Source organism: Mirounga leonina, unplaced genomic scaffold, assembly GCF_011800145.1.
Source record: "Mirounga leonina isolate KUSES-001 unplaced genomic scaffold, KU_Mleo_1.0 Mir_447, whole genome shotgun sequence".
In the NCBI taxonomy this organism is placed as follows: domain Eukaryota; kingdom Metazoa; phylum Chordata; class Mammalia; order Carnivora; family Phocidae; genus Mirounga; species Mirounga leonina.
In genome coordinates this window covers 2,426,959-2,448,356 of record NW_023270757.1, presented here as the reverse complement: position 1 = coordinate 2,448,356, position 21,398 = coordinate 2,426,959, and the positions used below count along the sequence as shown (strand labels likewise).

At 37.8% G+C, this 21,398-nt stretch overlaps 1 protein-coding gene across 1 annotated transcript in view; it reads left to right on the top strand.

Moving 5' to 3' along the window:
- The window catches only part of ADAMTSL1 (ADAMTS like 1), a 396,511-nt gene that overhangs the window by 26,258 nt on the left and 348,855 nt on the right, over nucleotides 1-21,398 (top strand). The window contains exon 2 of the mRNA XM_034987936.1: nucleotides 5,863-5,990. Within this exon, the coding sequence (XP_034843827.1) occupies nucleotides 5,863-5,990 (128 nt within the window). The remainder of the gene's footprint in view (nucleotides 1-5,862; nucleotides 5,991-21,398) is intronic.

The window sequence follows — 21,398 nt, the reverse complement described above, 5'->3', positions numbered from 1 at the left end:
CGCCACAGAAAAATGGTCCTCTCATCACCAGGGGGTTGCCTGTCTTTCTAATTTAGAGGGACGTTGACGTCGTCCATGCATGGCTCCAGATGGCTTAAGTGAAATGTTGTCTTGGAGGAGAGGAAAACCAGAGACTCAGGTGCGTGTTTGCTGATCTCGAAATAGTAAGAATGGCTCTCTGCCTCCTCCCGTTACATTTGAAGATCTGTTGGTGTTTGAAAAACAGTTTGCTCAGAACATAACTTCATCGGTTCTGTGACTTCCATTTTACAAAAGCCTATCGCCCATTCCCTCAGCACCTTCTTCCATTTATATTGAGTTCCATACAGCTTGACCTCTTATTCCAACGTTTAGAAAAAATCCAAGGCCTCTGTATCCATAGTGAATAGAGCTCCAGAGTCTTTGTATTGCTCCTTTGTGCTTCACCCTACAAAGTTTTTCATAAGTCCGGCATAACCTGTCCCGAGAAAGAGGCTTCTGGATAAAGTGGTCCATAGGAGGTGATGCTAAGATTCAGTGTCTATTGGGCAGTGCAGGGAACTCTTGCTTCACATGATTACTCCAAGTGTTTAACTGCTTGTAGCTGTCAGGCTTAAAGCTGCTCCCCTGAGACTTGGTTATTGATTTTAGAGCAATTGGCTCTGAGACCCACTGTAAAACTATCAGGTGAAAACCCCGTTTAGGTAAACCAGCAATGGTGAGGAAATGACACCATCCTGAGGTTGAGGGATTTAGGGAAGCTATTCCGATCGATCTTCTTCTAATATTCCTAGGACGTACATGATGATCTGTGGCCACAGCCTACGTTCCACGCAGCCGTCATTGACTGAGGCTTAGCACTCTTAACTGGCCAGAGCAATGGATGGATGGACCCGGGGAGTCCATTGCTGAGTTTTTGTACAAGAAAGGAGTTGATTTAGTAGTCATTATCAGTGCTACCTTCAAAGGCCATCATGTGGCAACACAGATCTAAAAATAGCTAGACTTTTTCTAAATTGAATAACTCAAGACAAATACTCAATTTTCAAATATTTTAGAACCAAGATTCAGGCCTTTCTTCTCTCAATGTTTACTGGATTTCTGAAATGTTGGCTCAAAAAAGGTGCCCATTGTCTATTTTAACCCATCCAACGACTACAAAGTAAAATAAGTGCTGTAATAAGGCTAGTATTTGTAATGGACTTGTCCCTCAAGTTTAATATCAGATGCAGTTTTGACATTTTTGGATAAATCAACTGGTGAAACATTGGTCTTATGTACAGAAATTAGTGGTTGCCATTTAGTTCTTGGTTATTTCGTAGTAAACGCTCACCAACTCACCTGACACTGTTGCTGAAATGCCCTGCAGTGGGGTGAGGGGTGATCTCTTGGTGAATGTGCTTTACAGCATCCATGACCTTGTTTCTGAGATACCGAGATTACAATATTGCATTTATATGACAGAAATCAAATTGGAAAGCATTGGCTGGGGTCTATTTTAAAAGCTTAGACTTTTGGTTTCAGAGGCAATCATCATTGCTTTTAGGCAACTCATCATCTAGTCCTTATATTTTTCTGCCTCAGTTTCTCTTGCTAGATACAATTCAACATTAACACTTAAAAAAATAATGCTACTGTGGTGAAGATCAATGCACATCCCAAACAGACAAGACAGAGACAGAGAAAGGTCCCAAGAAAGAGAAAGCTCCAGTCCCATCTGGACCAGGCACAAAAGTTGTCTATACTGAAGGCCCTCTTAAAAACTGGAATAAGCAAATGCTGGTGGGTCTTAAATGACCTGCAAGGCATTGCTGCATTGGCGTTTCCGGTTGTAGATGTAAAAATCTGGCAGGTAAGGAGCAGGAAAATCACTTTACCTTCTCTAACATTAAACACGGATTCAGTTGACATGTATTATGTTTATTCCACTTGCTAAAAGACAACTTGGAGATTGTTCCAGTTTGAGAAACAGGCCCACGACTTACTTCTGGGTTCCCGTGTGATCTCTTTCGGGGCAACGTGGGCACTTCACGTGTCTAGTTGTACCAAAACTTGTAACCTGTAATGAGGTAAGAGATTTAGTCAGTACAGCGTCACCTGAGAGCCCTTTGGGGGCTGCTTTAGACAAGGTACATGAAAAAAAAAAAAAACAAGCAACTTCAGCACAGAGTTTGAAACAATTTGTTTCTCTAGAAAAACAAAATCTCAACTATACATTATTTCCAAAATATCTTACCCAGAGAGCAGCCAGAGGGAAACCTCCCAAAGATTTGGCATTCTGGTGTTCTTATCTCACATGGAAATGGGATTCACATGTGAATGTTGCGTGTGAATATTTATTTTTTTGCAGTTGTAATAATTGGAGAGTATCGCAATTTGTAATCACTCATCTTACTCATTTTAATGATTTCATGAATCCTAGCATTTGTGGTGTTGGTTTTCATCTCAGACTTGTTTAATTTGAATAAAATGAGGGACATCGCATTGTACAAATGTATGTTTGTCACACAAATAGTTACTGCATCCAGCAAATACCACAACTCTCAACAGAACTTCTTCCAGTCCCACAGAGCAAACTAAAAGGGGGCCATAAGATGCACAATAAACTCGTTAAAAATCTGTGGAATGAATTTATTGAGTATATGGACAATGTATAGTTCGTTGCCAAAGAGTCTTTTCTCCCTCGGTATATAATTAAGCTCTGGAAACAGAGAGTCCCATATTGCCTTGATTAGAAATTGATTTTATTAATCCTAAAAACCAGGCTTTGGAGCTCGGTTAAATACTTCCTTTAGAAAGAACAGACTTTGGGGTAACCAGTGTGTTTCTGTTACCCATTCTATCCCACATTTTATAGGGTCCTCAAACTACTGACAGATCATGTCACCAGGCAAATGCAATGTGGCAGGTGGCTGGGAGGTTCTGCTGTGGGAACATCAGGGTTTTCAGAGAGTTGATGCCTTAGGAGTAGAATGTCTCAGCTAAACCCAGCAGGAAAAAACACTGGTACCTTCCCAGAGCACCTCCTCCAATCTTTCAGAGTACATATGTGTTTATAAATGATGGTAGCAATAAATAATGTTAATAAAAGTGGCAAATGCTTATATCATGTTAATTTAAGCCCTATTAACTTCTAAAAAATGTATGTATGTATATATATTTTATTGTGATAAAATGTATAAAATTTACCATTTTAATCGTGTTTAGGTATACTATTCAGTGATTAAGTACGTTCACTTTGCTGTATGACCATCAGCACCGTCCATCTCCAGAATTCTCTTCATTTTCCCAAACTGGAACTATGGACTCATTAAAAGATAGTTGCCCATTCCTCCCATGCCCTGCTCCTGGCGACCACCATTCTTTCTGTCTCTATGGATCTGACTCCTTGGGGTGCCTCATACAATTTTTATCTTTTTGTCTTTTCATGTCTAGCTTATTTCTTTTAGCATAATGTCTTTGGGGTTCATCCATGTTGGAGCATGTGTCAGAATGTCCTCCCTTTTATGGCAGAATAATATTCTGTTGTGTGTATATATCACCTCTGAGTTATCCCCTCATCCACTGATGGGCATTCAGGTTGTTTTCAACCTTACGTGATTTTTATATATTAACTGTTTTAATTCTCACAATCCTAGCCTTTATTATCCTTATTTTCTGATCAGAAACTGAAGCATCAAGAGGTCACAGCTAAGCAGCTCTGGAGACAGGATTCTACTCCAGGCTGAGTAGGTCCTTCAGTCCCTGCTCCTAACCAATATGCAATATGCTAGCTTGGGCTAGCCCTTTGCAAATGATTTATGACTCTAAATATAGCTTGCATTAGACAAGCCTTGATACAACACTCTGAGGTGAGGTTTCTGACATCACTCGTCCAGGTTTTAAAAGGTCCAAGGAGTGGTCAGTTTGACAACAGAGCCCCATAGCAACTGATCTGTAAAAGAAGCCCATTACTGCAAAATAGACAGTTTTCTGAGGGGCTAGAGGATGTTCTTTTCTTTTTCAGGACCCCCTCCTGTGTGGATGATAACACCTTGAATAGAACTAGGTAGGCCATGAGAAAGGGATTAAAAATAAAAATAACAACGACATCAATAACAATACAAGTTACCACGTGTAAACCTACTATGCACCGGTCACTCTACTTACATTACCTCAGGTTCCCGCAATGCTTCGTAAGAGGTAACCCTCCTGTCGCCTCCATGTCCCATCCTTTAACAGTATTGCACACCGCCTGTGCTCTCTCCTCAGAGGGAAAACCGCAGATGAAATCGTCATTTTTGTCTAACATGTATATTTTCCTTAGGGTTTGCTTTTTCCCAAATTTAAATAGTTTTGAAATTGTTATGTTTTTCATAAGTATGTGCTTGATTGATATGAGAAGATACCTTAATGTTAGGATATCGTCTTTAATTTACTCAAAATAATTTGGCCTCAGTTTACATTAGCTATTTGTAGAACCGTTGCTACGAACTGAATCGTGCCCCCCCCCCCCCCCCGCTGCCCTCCAAGTCATATGTTGAAGTCCTAACCTCCCATGTGATGGTATATGGAGACGTGGCCTTCGGAAGGTGATTAGTTTAGATAAGTTCATGAAAGTGGGGCCCTCATAATGGGATTAGTGTCCTTGGAAGAAAAGACACCAGAGAACTTGCTCTGTCTTCTCTCTCTTTCTCTCTCTCTCTCTCTCTCTCTCTCTCTTGCCATGCTCATACAAAGCAGAGGCCATGAGAGCACACAATGAGAAGGTTGCCTTCGGCAACCCAGGGGGAAAGCCCTCACTGGGAGCCACCCATGCTGGCACCCTGTTCTCTGACTTTCAGCTTCCAGAACTATGCGAAAATACGTTTTTATTGTTTAAGCCACCCAGTCTGGTATTTTGCGATGACAGCTTGAGCTGACTAATACAACTGCATGGCACGTACATGACATTTTCGATTTATAATAACATAATTATGGGCAATATTTTTTAGTGCTTTACTCTGAAGCTAGTCCTAGGCTAAGTTCATTTAGCTAATCTTCTTATATAGTGTGTCTGTGCATGTGTGTGCACGTAGTTGTATGGTTATAATATTATCCCCATTTTATAGAAAGGGAAATTGTAGCGTAGGCAGATGGCAATTTAATTGTCCAAGGACACTTAGTAAAAACAGAATCCATATCCAACCCAGGCAGTTTCTAACTCCAGAGCCTATTCTATTAACTATGGCACAAATTTTATCTTTGACTCTTAGGAGAAAAGTAAGTCTCAACATGGAGACCAGCACATAACAATTTTCTATATAGTAGGTGCATATTTCACTAGAAGCCTGTCAATGACAAGCAAATCTGTCTGTCAAGAGGCCATCCTGCATTACCGAGGTTACTTCATGCAGTTATTCTAATTAACAAGTCTGAAATCTGGAAATGATGTTCCTCCATTTAAAAAAAAAAAAGTCAATTGATGAAATGTTGAATTCTGGAAGGTCGTGCTGATAAGCACATTTGAAGCTTCTCAGAGCAGAAACATCTCTGAGAGCAGTTTCTCTGTTTTCACAGAGAGGTAGTAGACGAGAAGACTTATGAGCCCAGGGCAAAGTCGTGCCTTCAATGCAAAATGTAACTTCGATCTATCTTCCCCTCCTCCAGATTCCTATTTCTTGCCCCTTTTTCTAGTTGCTCCATTGCACAGTCTCTTGTCACTTTCAGTCATGGCCCAGATCCCTAAACTCAAATACCCCCCTCCCCAAACATACACACATTTTTAAATTGGAAAGAATCTGATTCATGTTTTCATCTCCAGCAAGGCTACCATAGATAGACATACGGAACACCCACACTTCAGGACACATGTTTTAGGGTTCAGTGGGGACATGATACTGACCATCCTTTTTTTTCTCACAGAGCTCCAGAACAGCACGCTCTGAGGAGGACCGGGATGGCCTGTGGGATGCTTGGGGCCCATGGAGCGAGTGCTCACGCACCTGCGGTGGAGGGGCCTCCTACTCGCTGAGACGCTGCCTCAGCAGCAAGTAAGTCCTGCACTCCAGAGGGGTGGGAGTTTGTAAGGCCCAGTGGTAGCAGGTTCAATGCATACTTTTGTGGCTGGGGGTATGCAGAGCGTTTGGTTGCACACAAATCCAGATGGAAGGAAGGTGCCAAGAATTAAATCTGTGCATCTACAGCTAGGTTATTTATATACTTTTATATGATAAGCAATATTATCTCATTTACCAAGCAAATTTTGTCTGTTCTCCTGTTAGAACTGGAAGAACAATTTATGATTAGAAATGGACGTAGTATATTAAGCTCCATAATATCCTTTTTTAATCAGCTTAATTATAGTGGCAAGACTAGCAACAATATTAACATTAACAGCATGTTCAGTTTATGTTAGATTCCAGTGCCATCAAGCACTTTGCAAATGAGTGATGTGTTGGTTTGGTGTTTTAGATGTCATAATGGCTGGAAGTTCCCTAAGGTTATTCAGTTCAATGAATGATGAAGTTTGCATATAAGGAGATTTGGGAGAACAGAAACTGCTGTGGGAATTGGGCATGGGAGTGAGAGCAGTGGGGAAGGTGGAAAGTGGCTAATGGGTTCTAAGCTGTAAGTAAAGGCCTGAGGCATTAGAATGAAAGTCTACTTGGAATAATAATAATTCTGAACTGTATCTTGAGCTGTGTGGTCTATGATAGATTTTTCTCCAAAATATAAAATCTAAAGTACAATAGTAATATTTTTTAATGAAAGATTTTTATTTGACAGTGAAAAGTGTTACATGTGACAAGTAAGAGGTTTGATTGAAATTACTATATATTATAAAACATGAAACAGAAGAATGAAAAAAATATATATCTGCTGATTCTTGTAGACTTCTTGTCAACAGCAGAAAGTAGTAAGATGTAGGTTCAGAAAAATGTCAACTTACTCTAATGAGTAAGACTTTCTTGAAATCAAAATCCAAGACTTACTCCTTTCTGTGTCCCCCAGGCTTGCACATGGTCTGATAGATAGGTGTTCCTTCACTGAATCCACTGAAAACTGGAGGCCATTTTGGTTCTAGGCAGATCCCAGTAGAAATGATGTACCCTGGGGAACCTGGCCAAAGGGCATATCCTGCAAGAAACTAGATCAATTCTGGTATTTAGCCACACTGGTGTTTGGGTCTACTCTGAAGATGGAGCTATTGGATTGCATCCACTAGCATGTTTGTTTGTCATCTTTGGAGGCCGGCTTCATATCAAAACAGATCCCTGAACTGATTAGGAAAAACAGACCTTTCATTTTTATGATTCATCTCTTCTCTTCGTCTTAAATATCAAAAACTTCCTACATCTGCACTGCATGATGCTGCATGGTGATAGCACCATGAGATATAACTGATAACAAACATACATCAGTAAAGCCAAAATGTGCAAATTTTAAATGTTCCTATTACGCAGTTTTCTTAGATTATTGTGCCTGAATATTCTATAGGGGTGAGCCAAAACATGTGTCTCACAAGGCTGGTAAGGAGTGTGTGGGAACTTTCACACTGGCTCACTGATATGAATGCTATAGTGTGAGAATCTTGTACTTGTCTTGAGTAAGAGACTGATGAACAACTTAAGGGATAAATTACAACCACAGGTAGAACTCTATCATTTGGCAAAGCATCAAATATTGATATTATGTGAAATTCACAATTACCACTTTTGTCACCTAGTAAATTAAGACTCCAATTGTTAGCATTTTATTAAGATACTAAAGAGGATATCAGTTGTCATCTACTCACAATGAATTGGAAAAGTAAAATGTAAATTCTAAAAATATAAACACATAGGCTGTATGTCCCTATTTGACTTTCAAATATTGAAAAAAAATACATTAAGTAAACTCATACTGGGCTGGATAGGAAGCTAAAACAATGGGGGGAGGGGCAGACCACCAACCTACCATGGATGGTCATCTGTGGTCTTTTTATTCATTTTGAATAGCTAATCAACTTAATGGATTTTCTCTCATCTCCACTCCATATTTAGACATCCGAATTTAATTTGATCACCTTATACTCTTGAGAAAGATCAGAGGTCATGAATGTATATGTCCTTAGAGGCTCAGTAGAATATGTATTGTAGTCTACTGGTAAGCATACAAATTCAGCCCAAATAAATCCTATCCACCTGTTGAATTAATTTGCCTGACCGATTTTCCAGGCCTGGTGATATGTTCTCACAGATCACTTTTAGCTCTGATATTTTTAAATCTGTCAGCTAATAATTATTCTATTCCAAATACGAGAGAACTGTAAAACAGTTAAAATACTCAGCTTTTATGGAATAAAGAAAGGACAACTACTCAACTTCTAGAGTTAATTATGCTCTGTGATGGATGGGGAGCTTGTGAAGAGGCTTGGTTAACTTTCTGAGTTTGAGAACATCTTTCTCTGAGTGATCTTTTGAAGAGTCCAGGAAAATAAAAATCAGTGGAGGGGAAGCAGAGGGACAATATGGACAAGTATTAAATATAAAATCCTTCATTCTCACCACCAGTGCTTGACCCTGGAGAAAAAGCCTGGACCCAGGGCGATACTGAGCAGAATCTTTGCTTTGGTTTCTCCCCCATCCTTTTTTTCTAGGCTCACAGAAAGTAAGCCATGCTTAATTTTCCCAATTTCCGATATTGGAGTATTGATAATTGCCTTTACTTGCAACTCTGGTTTGAGCAATAAGGGAAGGTACCATATAAACTTTTTTCTACAACCTTTACTAATTTCTATATGATTATGTTAAATTTCATTGAGTAACTCTGATAATGCAGCTACTTTTTTCTCTCCAAATTTTTATTTAAATTCTAGTTAGTTAACATGTAGTGTAATATTGGTTTCAGGAGTAGAATTTCGTGATTCATCACTCACATACAACACCCAGTTGATAACACGACTATTGCTAATTTTGCCTCACTAAGTCGGCTTTCATTTTTGCATGATGATGTCTGCTTTTGTTTTTGTTTTTTCTAATTAGAAAACAAGATATACCTACTTGTACTTTATGATGATTCTTTATTTTAAGTGAATTAAACAGTGTACCAACTACCTTGAGAAGCTGCTGCTTCTCTCAGATTCTTCACTTTCCCCCACCAAATACTCCGAAATAATATTTTTAACAAATGCATTTTTCTGACTGATCTAGTAGTGTGTCTTGTTTAGTGGAAACTATCTTTCTTCAACCTAAATTACTTAAGCATATAGTTTTAAATTTGATACTAAGGATCTGTCTCTGAGAACTCTAGCTTTGTCTTCAGCCAGTTAATTTAAGTTTTCCCATGAGGAGTTCCAGATGCATAAGGCACTTAAGAATACTGTGCGTAATGTCATATGTACCACTGTATTAGGTCTCTGCCAAGACCAAGGTCAAAGGGGTAAATGGCAGTTCATTTGAAATGGCAATGAGTCAGATAGATGGATGCTTTTAAGTGTGGTGTCAACCTTTATATTGGTGCCTGAAGAAGACTTAAAGATCTTTTAAGACATTTTTTACTTTCTGAAATGCCAAATTAATCTCCAGACTAATAAATAGTATGGAATAATAGATTAATACATTAAGAGTAAGAATATTTTGTTAAATCCCAACTAATTAAATGAAGGGCTTGTCAAATGTATATATTCCCAAATAGCAAAAAAATGGCTTGCTTATAAAGGATGAAAGCATTTTTTTAAAGTTAATAAATTTTGTATTGAATTTTTGGGTTGAATAGAATTTTTTGGAGCTGAATAAAATTATTAGATGAACAAGAAATAAAATCATCACACTGTGGAGGTGCCTAAAAGAAGAATATTATATTATTCCAAAGGGATGTGGCTGCCAGAATGTTGTCAATATAAATACAGAAAAATTAAAATAAACATCCTCAACGAGTCTTATCTCACAGTAATGGGGAAGATCATTCAAACTTGTCATTTCATAATAATTGTGCTAAGGGAGAGTAAGCTAACTCCTCTGATTTTTTAATTGCAAACATAATTTTTCTCCCATAAAAATATTGATACTTACAGTAATATAAGCGTTAGTTAGCAAGTAATTTCTACACCACATAATAATAAATACCAAAAGCAAAATTTTAACATTAAGATTTGGGTTCTTAAACAAATATTTTTTTCTTTTAAAGTAATCTCATCTCTATCATAACATCCAATTAAGGGTCACAGGACTTGTTTTAAGAGGTTTTAGAACTTTCAGCTAAAATGAGCCCCAAAGCAAGATTTATCTGTTATTCTTCATCTAGTGTGGTATGTTATCAGCCTTGTTTTCATTGGAAATGCTTGAGTTTTTGTTTAAAAGAAAGATATACAAGTTCAGAATGGGTATGACTACTCTGTCATTTATATGAGATGGTCTTTTCATTGTGTTAGGGAAGATTTCACATTTTAGGATGTTTAAGAGTTTGTGGTTGCCTTCCTTTTACTTTCTGGGTTAAAGCCTAATCTAAATGTGTTACCAGGACTTCTAATAGTCCTCTAATAGTCCAGATCATATACCTTAGAGGGATGTTTTTTTCCCCCCCTCTAAGATCTGATCTCCTTTCAGAAAGAGAATACTGAATGTTTGGAACCAATTTATGGCCTATTTTATCCCATAAACCTGTTTGTTAGAATAAAAAGTGGTTGGAAATGTGTTTGGTGTCCATAACCCCTACTAGCCATATTGGGAATTTGTAACTCTTGGCTGTCTTTTTTCTGTTTATTTAAAAATTCTTTATTTGGTTAGTTCAATAGCCCATGTGAAGTTTTTATTTCTCCTCAATTTTCTTTTTTTTTAAACTACTTTATTGAGATGTCTTTGACATGTAAAAAGAACATATATTTAAGATGTACAACTTAATGTTTCAGTATATTTATACATTGTGAAAAGATCACTACAATACACTAAATACTTTATCCATCACACCTACATAGTTACTGTATGTGTACGTATATGTTGAGAAGATTTAAGAGGTATCCTCTTTCAACTTTCAAGTATATAATACAGTATTGTTAACTGTTACCACCATGCTATGCATTAAATCTCCCAAACTCATTCATCTTGCATAACAGAAACTTTGTACCCTTTGACCAACATCCCCTCATTTCCCCCTCTCCTCTGCTCCTGGTAAAACTATACTTACTCTCTGCTTTTATGGGTTTCACTATTTTAGATTCCACTTATAAGTGAGATCATGCAGTGTTTCTCTTTCTGTGTCTGGCTTATTTCACTTAGCAGAATATCCCCCAGATTCTTCCATGTTGTTAGAAATGGCAGGACTTCCTTCTTTGTTAAGACTAAATAATATTCCATTGCATGTATATAACATTTTCTTCACCCATTCCTCTGTTAATGGACATTTAGATTGTTCCCATGTTTTGGCTATTATGAATAATGTTGCTGTGAAAATGGGTGCAGATATCTTTTCAAGATCCAGATTTCATTTCCTTTGGATATATATACTTAGGAGTGCAATTGCTGGACCATATAGTAGTTGTATTTTTAATTTTTTGAGGAACCTCCATACTCTTCCATAGTAGTTTTACCAATTTACCAATTTGCTTCCTACCCACAGTGTACAAAGGTTCCCTTTTCTTTACATCTCACCAAACTTGTTACTTTTGTCTTTTTGATAATAACCATTCTAACAGGTATGAGCTGATGTCTCATTGTGGTTTTGATTTGCATTTCCCAGGTGTTTAGTGATGTTGAGTACCTTTTCATGTGCCTGATGGCCATTTGTATATCTTCTTTTGAGAAATGTCTATTCAGGTTTTTTTGCCCATTTTTTAGTTGGATTATGTGGTCTTTTACAATTGATTGTGGGAGTTTCTAATGTATTTTGGATATTAACCCCTTATCAGATATGTGGTTTGCAAATATCTTCTCCTATTATGTAGATTGCCTTTCAACTTTGTTGATTGCTTCCTTTGCTGTACAGAAGCTTTTTAGTTTCATCTAGTCCCACTTAGCTATTATTGTTTTTGCTGCATGTGGTTTTGGTGTCATGACAAAAATCATTGCTAACACCAATGTTAAGAAGCTTTTTCCCTATTTTCTTCCAGCAATTTTACAGTTTCAGGTCTTACATTTAAGTCTGTCATCTATTTTCAGTTGGTTTTTGTATTCACTGTGAGAATAAGGGTCCAATTTCTTTCTTGTGCATGTGGATATCCAGTTTTCCTAACATCATTTAATGAAGAGACTATCTTTTCCCCATTGTGAGTTCTTGGTACCCTTGTCAAAGGTGACCCTATATGTGTGAGCATACTTTGGAGCTCTTTGTTTTGTTCCATTGGTCTAAATGTCTGTTTTCATGCAGTGCCAGACTGCTTTGTTTACTATAACTTTGCAGTATTGTTTGAAATGAGGAAGTATGGTGCCTCTGGCTTTGTTCTTCTTTCTCAGGATTTCTTTGGCTATTTGGGATCTTTTGAAGTTCCACATGAATTATAGGTTTGTTTCTCTATTTCTGTAAAGAATGCCATTGGGATTTTGAGAGGGAGTGCATTGAATCTATAGACGACTTTAGGTATTAAGGACATTTTAACAATATGGATATTCTTCTAATCTGTGAGCATGGGTTATCTTTCCATGTATATATGTCTTTAATTTCTTTCATCATTGTTTTATAATTTTCAGGGTATAAGTCTTTAACCTAACTGTTTACGTTTATTCCTAAGCATTTTATTCTTTTTGATGCAGTTGTAAATGGGATTTTCTAAATTTGCTCTTCAGGTAGTTTGTTATTAATGTGTAGAAATGCCATTAATTTTTATGTTGGCTTTGTATCCTGAAACTTTATTGAATTTTTTAATTATGATAGTTTTTGTTGTTGAATCTTTAAATTTTTCTACAAATATGATCATGCCATCTGCAAAGATCATTTTGTTTCTTCTTTTCCAATTTGGATGCCTCTTATTTCATGTCCAATTGCTTCAACTAGGACTTTTGGTATTATGTTAAATAGAATGGACATTCTTGCTTATATTGGATCTTAGAGGAAAGGCTTTCAGTTTTTCCCCATTGATTATGTTAGCTGTGGGTTGTTCAAATACAACCTTCATTGTTTTGGGGTAAGTTCCTTTTACACCTATTTTTAAAGGTTTGTTGTTTTTTTTTTATCATGAACAGATATTGAATTTTGTCAACTCTTTTTCCTGCATCTGCTGAGATAACCATGTGGTTTCTATCTTTTATTCTGTTAATGTGGTGTATGACTTTGATTGATTCGCATATGTTATACCACCCTTGCATCCCACAGATAAGTCCTGCTTGGTCACGGTGTATAATCCTTGTAATGTGCTGTTGAATTCAGTTGGCTAGAATTGTATTGATGATTTTTGCAACCATGTTCATTAGGGATATTGACCTATAGTTTTCTTTACTTGCAGTGTCTTTGTCGGGCTTTGGTATCAAAGTGATACTAGTCTCATAAGATTAGTTTGAAAGTGTTCCTTCTTCTTCTACTTTTTGGAAGAGCTTAAGAAGAATTGATATTATTATTTTTTGATGTTTAGCAGAATTCATCAGTGAAACCATTAGGTCCTGGCTTTTCTTTGTTGGGAGGTATTTGATTATTGATTCAGTCTTCTTATATTGGTCCGAGCTAGAAAAAGGACAAACTTAAGTCCACAGTTATCAGAAAAGAAGGAAATAATAAATATGAGATCAGAAATGAATCAAATAGAGCTGAGAAAAACCATAGAAAAAATTCAACTAAACTAAGAGTTGGGGTTTTTTGAAAGATAAACAAAATCAACAAACTTTTGGCTGGACTAAGGGAAAAAGAGAGAAGATGCAAATAAAATCAGAAATGAAAGAGGAGGCATTACAATAGATGCCTCAGAAATTAAAAAGACCATAAGGGACTATTATGAACAATTACATACCAACAAATTGGATAACCTAGAAGAAATGGGTAAATTCCTGAAAACGTATAACCTTCTAAAAGTGAATCTCCTCAATTTTCATTCATTCAGTTAATAAATCTTTATGAACATCTACCATGTACAGGCAAGTTGCTAGGTATAACTAGGGATAAAAGGCCCAATGGTCAAGCATCTCCTTTGGGGGATTTACCAAATTATTAAATTCCTACTTGAGTTTCTACTGATTGTAGTTGCAAAATATTTTAAGAAGAGAATTTCACCCAGTTCTGTAAATAGGTAATACATATGTAGCAATGGTCTTAACCCTAGCTGTACGTTAGAATCACCTGCAGGAAGGGAAGAATGAAGGGGGGAAATCGGAGGGGGAGACGAACCATGAGAGACTATGGACTCTGAGAAACAAACTGAGGGTCCTAGAGGGGAGGGGGGTGGGGGGATGAGTTAGCCTGGTGATGGGTATTAAAGAGGGCACATACTGCATGGAGCATTGGGTGTTATATGCAAACAATGAATCATGGAACACTACATCAAGAACTAATGATGTAATGTATGGTGATTAACATAACATAATAAAAAAATAAATAAAAATAAAATAAAATAAAAAATAATCACCTGGAAATCTTAAAAAAGTATATATATATATGGGCCCCGCTGAAAACCAATTAAATTCAAATCTCCATGGGTAGAACCCTAATCTCAATAAATTTTTAAAAAGCTCTCCAGGGGCGCCTGGGTGGCTCAGTTGTTAAGCGTCTGCCTTTGGCTCAGGTCGTGATCCCAGGGTCCTGGGACTGAGTCCTACATCGGGCTCCCTGCTTGGTGAGAAGCCTGCTTCTCCCTCTCCCACTCCCCCTACTTGTGTTCCCTCTCTCGCTGTGTCTCTCTCTGTCAAATAAATAAATAAATCTTTTTAAAAATAAAAAATACATAAAAAGCTCTCCAAATAATTTTAATGGGTATCCAGTGTTAAAAGTGCTGCTCTTTTGAAGGAGATGATAGTAAAATGATTCAGCCTTCTGAGAATTTAGAGATTGGGATAATAAAGAAAAGAAGAGATTTTCTGATAAGTAAATTTGTATATGTTCACATTCCTCACTCAAGTTTCCATGAAGTGATCCAATCTGTAACATGGGAGGAAAGTCCTGGGCACCAACATATCAGGACATAGAAGTAGTGATTGTTCCTACACTTCTGCAAGCCAAGGGAATAAATATTCTGAGTAATTATACCTTTGTCTAGTATTAGTCAAGGTCAACCTTGCCCAAATTGGCAAAGGGACTAAGCAATTTCTCAAGTTTTCTTCCATTCCATTATTAAGCTTACAAGCATGACTCTTTATGCCTACAGATTGTTAGTGAATGACTAAGTTAATGACCAGTGACTGGGGTATTGTATGCAAATTTGCTGGGATCCACCTCCCTTCAATTCATTAAATTTCTTATCCATAGAATGAAGTTTAACTATCTACCTTCAATTCAGCATCTATCATTACCCTAAATAGGCTTCCTAATAGTACTCAAATTCTGTTATCTCTGTTGGGGCCCAATTTGTGCAATAGAAAAGAGGAGTTTATCTAACCCTAACTGCTTTGCTTAGTTTCAACCACTGGGGGAGAGGGGGTTGGCAAGAAGGAGGGGGGGAGGTGGGGGAAAGATAAATGGAAAGAGAGACAGATTGATAGGAATTAAAGGGACACCAGATATTATGAGCTAAAGACAAGGGATATCAGAATTGCATACACTGGGGGAAAGATGCTTTACCTGGAGACAAAAAGAATAAATATAGAATACTAAGTAACATAATATTCATGTGCGATCAGCCGCTGAAACCCATATCTACATGTGCCAACCTTAAGTAGCTGTGCAGCCAATCCCTACCTCTGGGCTTTGGGGTAGGACTCACTGCTCAAGACTGAGATCTTTTCCTAGTGGGAGAGAGTCACCACTTTGGGAACCTGGCTCTCTTAATAGTGTTTTTCACAGTCTCTGTGAGAACCTTTCACCTATTTTGTAGACTATCCCCTTTAATTTTTTTTTTATCAAGCTATTTTTTAATCTTGGCCTCACTATGTTCTAGCTATGTGACACTGGATTGGGTTTTTAGTTTTTCTGGGATTTCGTTTGCTCATCTATGGTGTCAAGTTGGCAGTGCCTGGGACAGAATAGGTGTTCAATAAGTATTTATATCCAATGAATGTCTAAGGTGTCCTTCAACTCTAAAATTGAATGTGCGACCCTGAGACAGAGAGCTTTTCTTCTCCACATATGCAGTCAAAACCCATTTTGCTGCCAGATAGGAAGAGGAACAAAAGCTGCTCTTAATATGAATGGTTTTAAAGAAAAATGTTGTTATTCTCCAGGCCCCCATCTTGCAACGGACATCTGGGTGATATGGGCGGATTGAAGAACTTTTGTCTCTAGCCAAAATAATTCATAAATTCCCAGCTCCAGGGTTGTATCGGGTGAGGTTGTGAGAGTCCTAGAGTTTCATAATATACATTTTCTCATGAGGAAGATGGAAAAGTTGGACTTGATGTTGCTAAAACACATTTGTTTTTATTCTCATTCTTTGCCTCTTTTGGCTACTGAGCAAATGTAAGATCATTTGCAAACCTTATGGCATGTGTGTATGTATAATAAAGTGCATGTCCTTCCTGCTAGTGGATCTCGAGCCAGAGGCAGCAATCCCCCTACCCCACACTCACCATCTTTCAGAGAGAAAAAATGCATCGCAGTGACAAATACAATTTAGAGTAAATAGGTGAAAATAAACAGAGTCTGTTAAAAAAAAAAAAAAGCCAGCTTCTTTCCTCTGGTAGCTATTTTGTTTCATGTTACATTTTCATCTTCATTTTATTATAGAAAGATTCCAATCAGGTTTCAGGGTTCAAAACTTAGAGCAAATATTAAACCAAAAGTTCTCCATGACCTCCTGATAGCATTTCCTTCTGTTCTACATCGTCTCTCTTCCTTTGACCCATTTGCCCTTTCTTCCTTCCTGTCCTTCCTCCCACCCTCCTTCCTTCTTTTCTTTTCTCAAGAAATGCTTTGTGGAGTGCTAACTATACATCAGGCACTTTGCTAAGTACTGGGGCTCAGAGATCAAAACATAGACTGCAGGAGGAAAAAGCAAATAAAAGAAACCAAAAATACGGGTTTTTTTAAAGTGAAAACAGTCCCAGACAGCTAGAGGACTGTCCTGGTCCTTTAAAATGCTGACCACATTGTTTTTCATCTCTTGGCCTCTTCTTCTAGCGAACCTCTTACCTACCGTCCCTCCACGCCTATGCCCAGCTAGCAGAATTCTTAATGTTATTTTAAGTTGCATCCTATGCAATGTCCCTTAGTCTCACTTTGCTATACTTAAAAGTCATTTTTGTTCACACTGCTTTGAGTTACCTTTCTACAAACTGGCCCGTGTTATAGTTATATGTATGGCCCTCTCTCCCACTATACCTACGATCAGCTTATGGGCACAGGTTTTATCTTGCTTGTCTTTATATCTTCCTGCCTTGCACAGAGTAGGTACCTGCCCAATTCAATGTTAGATGAATTTACTGAATAGAATATTAGGGCCAGGAACCTGCTGTAGGGCTGTTTCTGAGTAACCCTTTCTCCCATCACACTCTTGGGATACATGGGCCCATATGGGACATCACACCTAAGATACTATCTTCTTAAATACTTCTCTCTCCAACTCCTTTTGTATTTAGTATCCAGACCACACCCACTAGTTGTTGACTATGAAGTAGACTGTTGTGTGTTTTATGTGGACCGGTGTGGATTTTTTCCAATGAAATTATAACTTCGAAAGAGTCAGAAAGATCATCATTTTCCTGTCTTTCCCAGTGCCTTGCATAGTACTAGTTCAGATTGGAAGCTCAAGAGAGGTGCAAAGTGACTATAAATCTTAAAGCATGATACAAAAGCTTGTCAGCCAGAAACCCTGCACGAGGGCTCATTTTCCCTGTCAGACTGCTTACTGTACATTTTCTCATTAGATTTTTGGAGAAGTATGCTTGGAGCTGTTTCTGGCTTCATTAGAAGTTGGGCGTGATCATTATGGTTTACATTGTCATTGTTCTTGCTTTTTGCTTTTTTGACCGCATGAGGCTACTTCTCATTTTCATAACCTCAGCCCATATTTGTGGGAATGAAATGCCTTGTTGTAGCATGTCTGTCTTTGAAGAACAGGCAGAGATATGTAAAATCATACTTGTTTGGGAAAAAAACTTGGCAGGGATTTTTCCAGTTGTAATTTGGAACATACCAAATACTCATAATAGCAAATAAACCAATTTGAAACTCAGAGGACAAACTCCAAAATTCAGTCTACAGTATCCTCACATGAGTCTAAATTTTAATTTAACAGCTCTGCAGCCTCTTAGCTGCTGCTAGAGAATCTGTAAAAGTTAGAGAGATTTCCTGAGTTTCCTATGGTAGAGAAAAGATCAAACAAGCAGAAGGAATGTCTTCTCAGAATGTCTTCTCCAAACCTACATCATTTCCATTCATATTGAATTTGTTCTCTACATGAAGTTTTAGTAACCCTCTCTGTATACATGAACCAGGGTCTCCAAGCTGGTACAAAATTCAGAATGTTTTTATAATGAGAGATTAGTATAGAGCAGAAGTGTTGAATTATAAAACTAAGGTTACAAAAATATGTTACCTATGCCAAAGAAACACTTTTAAGTCAAGGCCTCGATTTATGGCACTTTTAAAATTTGGGCCTCTGCTACCCCCCGTCCTGTTTAAAATTGCTTTGAAAATGCAGCTTTTAGGCCAACTGTTCTTTTGGCTTCTTTGGCCACGTTAGAACCTCTGGCAGATTGAGAAGAGCTAGTGTGACATTAGGGCTGTGTCTGTTCCCAGCCAGCTCACCTACTGATGGATGATGCCTGGCAGCATGCCTCCTTGTTGTTTGTTGTATTATTACGACAGAAAGCGTTTTCAAAAGCTACATTTATCAAGTTGTCATAATAGTTTGGCTTGTATATCTATCTACTCAGAAAAAAAAATAAATCTCTCCCTTAGCGTTAATCTGTTCAAGGCACGTGATGCATCACATGAAAAAGAGGCAGTCCAGAATGAATAGGGCATTCTGCATGAATGTGGGACCTTTCAAATAAATGCCTAAAAGAAGAGATATTTTTTATGCATGCATTAGAAAGTCCCATAGCACCAAAGACCTCTCTTTCCCTTGTTTCAAGGGTACTTTTCCGTTGCTGGTTGTACGTGTTGCAGATGCATTATTTCTAGAATTTTGGTGACTTTGTTGAAGGAAGGAGGTTTAACCTCAAGGAGGAAAAACATTGAAGTTTGCCACAAAGAAGGTCAAAGACACCGTTTAATGTTTAAGATCGGTTTTTCATTGGCAAGTGTCACCAGATTAAGCATTGCTTGTTTGTTTTTTAAGATTTTATTTATTTATTTGAGAGAGAGACTGAGCACAAGCATGTGGGTAGGGAGCAGAGGGAGAGGGAGAAGCAGACTCCCTGCTAAGCAGGGAACCCTATGTGGAGCTCAATCCCAGGACCCTGAGATTATGATCTGAGCCAAAGGCAGATGCTTTACCGACTAAGCCATCCAGGTGCCCTAAACATTACTTGTTATGGAGAATCTTGTAAACAAGTTTCTTATTACTTGAGATAGGTGGTTGGAGCACCTGGGTGGCTCAGTCGTTAATTGTCTGCCTTCAGCTCAGGTCATGGTCCCAGGGTTCTGGGATCGAGCCCCGCATCGGGCTCCCTGCTCGGTGGGAAGCCTGCTTCTCCCTCTCCCACTCGCCCTGCTTGTGTTCCCTCTCTCACTGTGTCTCTCTCTGTCAAATAAATAAATAAAATCTTAAAAAAAAAAGAGAGAGATAGGTGGTTGTCTGGGAGCTCATGGCTGTTGGAGGTGGGTAGAGAGAGATTCAAAGTCTTTGTCCGGAGTAAACATGTACTCATTAAATGTTTGTTAAAAATATTTCAAATGGGGCGCCTGGGTGGCTCAGTTGGTTGAGCGACTGCCTTCGGCTCAGGTCATGATCCTGGAGTCCCGGGATCGAGTCCCACATCAGGCTCCCTGCTCGGCAGGGAGTCTGCTTCTCCCTCTGACCCTCCTCCCTCTCATGCTCTCTGTCTCTCATTCTCTCTCTCTCAAATAAATAAATAAAATCTTTAAAAAAAAAATATTTCAAATGTAGGGGTGCCTGAGTGGCTCAGTAAGTTAAGGGTCTGACTCTTGATTTTGGCCTAGGTCATGATGTCAGGGTTGTGAATCAGGGCTTGAGAGTCTCTCTCTCCCTCTCCTCTGCCCCTCCTCCACTCTTGCTCGTTCTCTCTCTCTCAAAAAAAAATATTTCAAATCTATTAATGTTAATAAAGCACTCACTGAGGATGCATACTAGGACATCTCCAATTATTCAGAGATATAGTATTAAATGAATATATAATATAAACATGGTTATCTGTAGATACTTTTTTTATTGAGATATAATTGACATATAACATTGTATAGGTTCAAGATATACAATGTGTTGATTTGGTGGTTTTTTCCCCATTTTTCTCATCCCCTAGCCCCCTTTCTCTTTGCAATCATCAGCTTATTCTCTGTATTTGTAGGTCTGCTTCTATTATTTGTTTGTTTATTCATTTGTTTTGTTTTTTAGATTCCACATATGAGTGAAATCATATGGTATTTGCTCTTCTCAGTCTGACTTATTTTTCTTAACATAATACCTTCTAGGTCCATCCATGTTGCTCCAAATAGCAAGATCTCATCCTTTGTTATGACTGCATAATATTCCATTGCATATATATATATATATATATATATATATATATATATCTCACATCTTCTTTATCCATTCACCAGTTAGTGGACACTTAGGATGCTTCTGTATCTTGGCTATTGTAAATAATGCTGCAAAAAACATAGGAATGCCTATATCTTTTCAAATTAGTGTTTTCATTTTCTTTGAGTAAATACCCAGTAGTGGAATTATTGGATCATACGGTATTTCTATTTTAATTTTTTGAGGAAACTTCCTACTATTTTCCACAGTGGCTGCACCAATTACATTCCCACCAACAGTGCACAAGGGTTCTTTTTTCTCCACATTCTCACCAATACTTGTTATTTCTTAGCTTTTTTATTTTAGCCGTTCTGATTATTGTGAGGTGATATCTCATTGCGGTTTTGATTTGCATTTTTCTGATGATGAGTGATGTTGAGCATCTTTTCATGTGTCTGTTGGCCATCTGGATGTCTTCTTTGGAAAAACGTCTATTCAGGTTCTCTGCCCATGTTTTAGTCAGAATTTTTTTTTTTTCTTTCTGTCTTCTTTTTGATGTTGAGTTGTATAATTTCTTCATATATTTTGGATATTAACCCCTTGTAAGATATATAATAAAAATTTTAAGGCGTACAACATGTTGATTTGATGCATCTACATATTGCAATATGATTGCCACTTTTGTCTTAGCTAACACCTCTAACATGTCACATAGTTATCATTTCTTTTCTGTGGTGGGAACAATTAAGATCTCTCTTAGAAACTT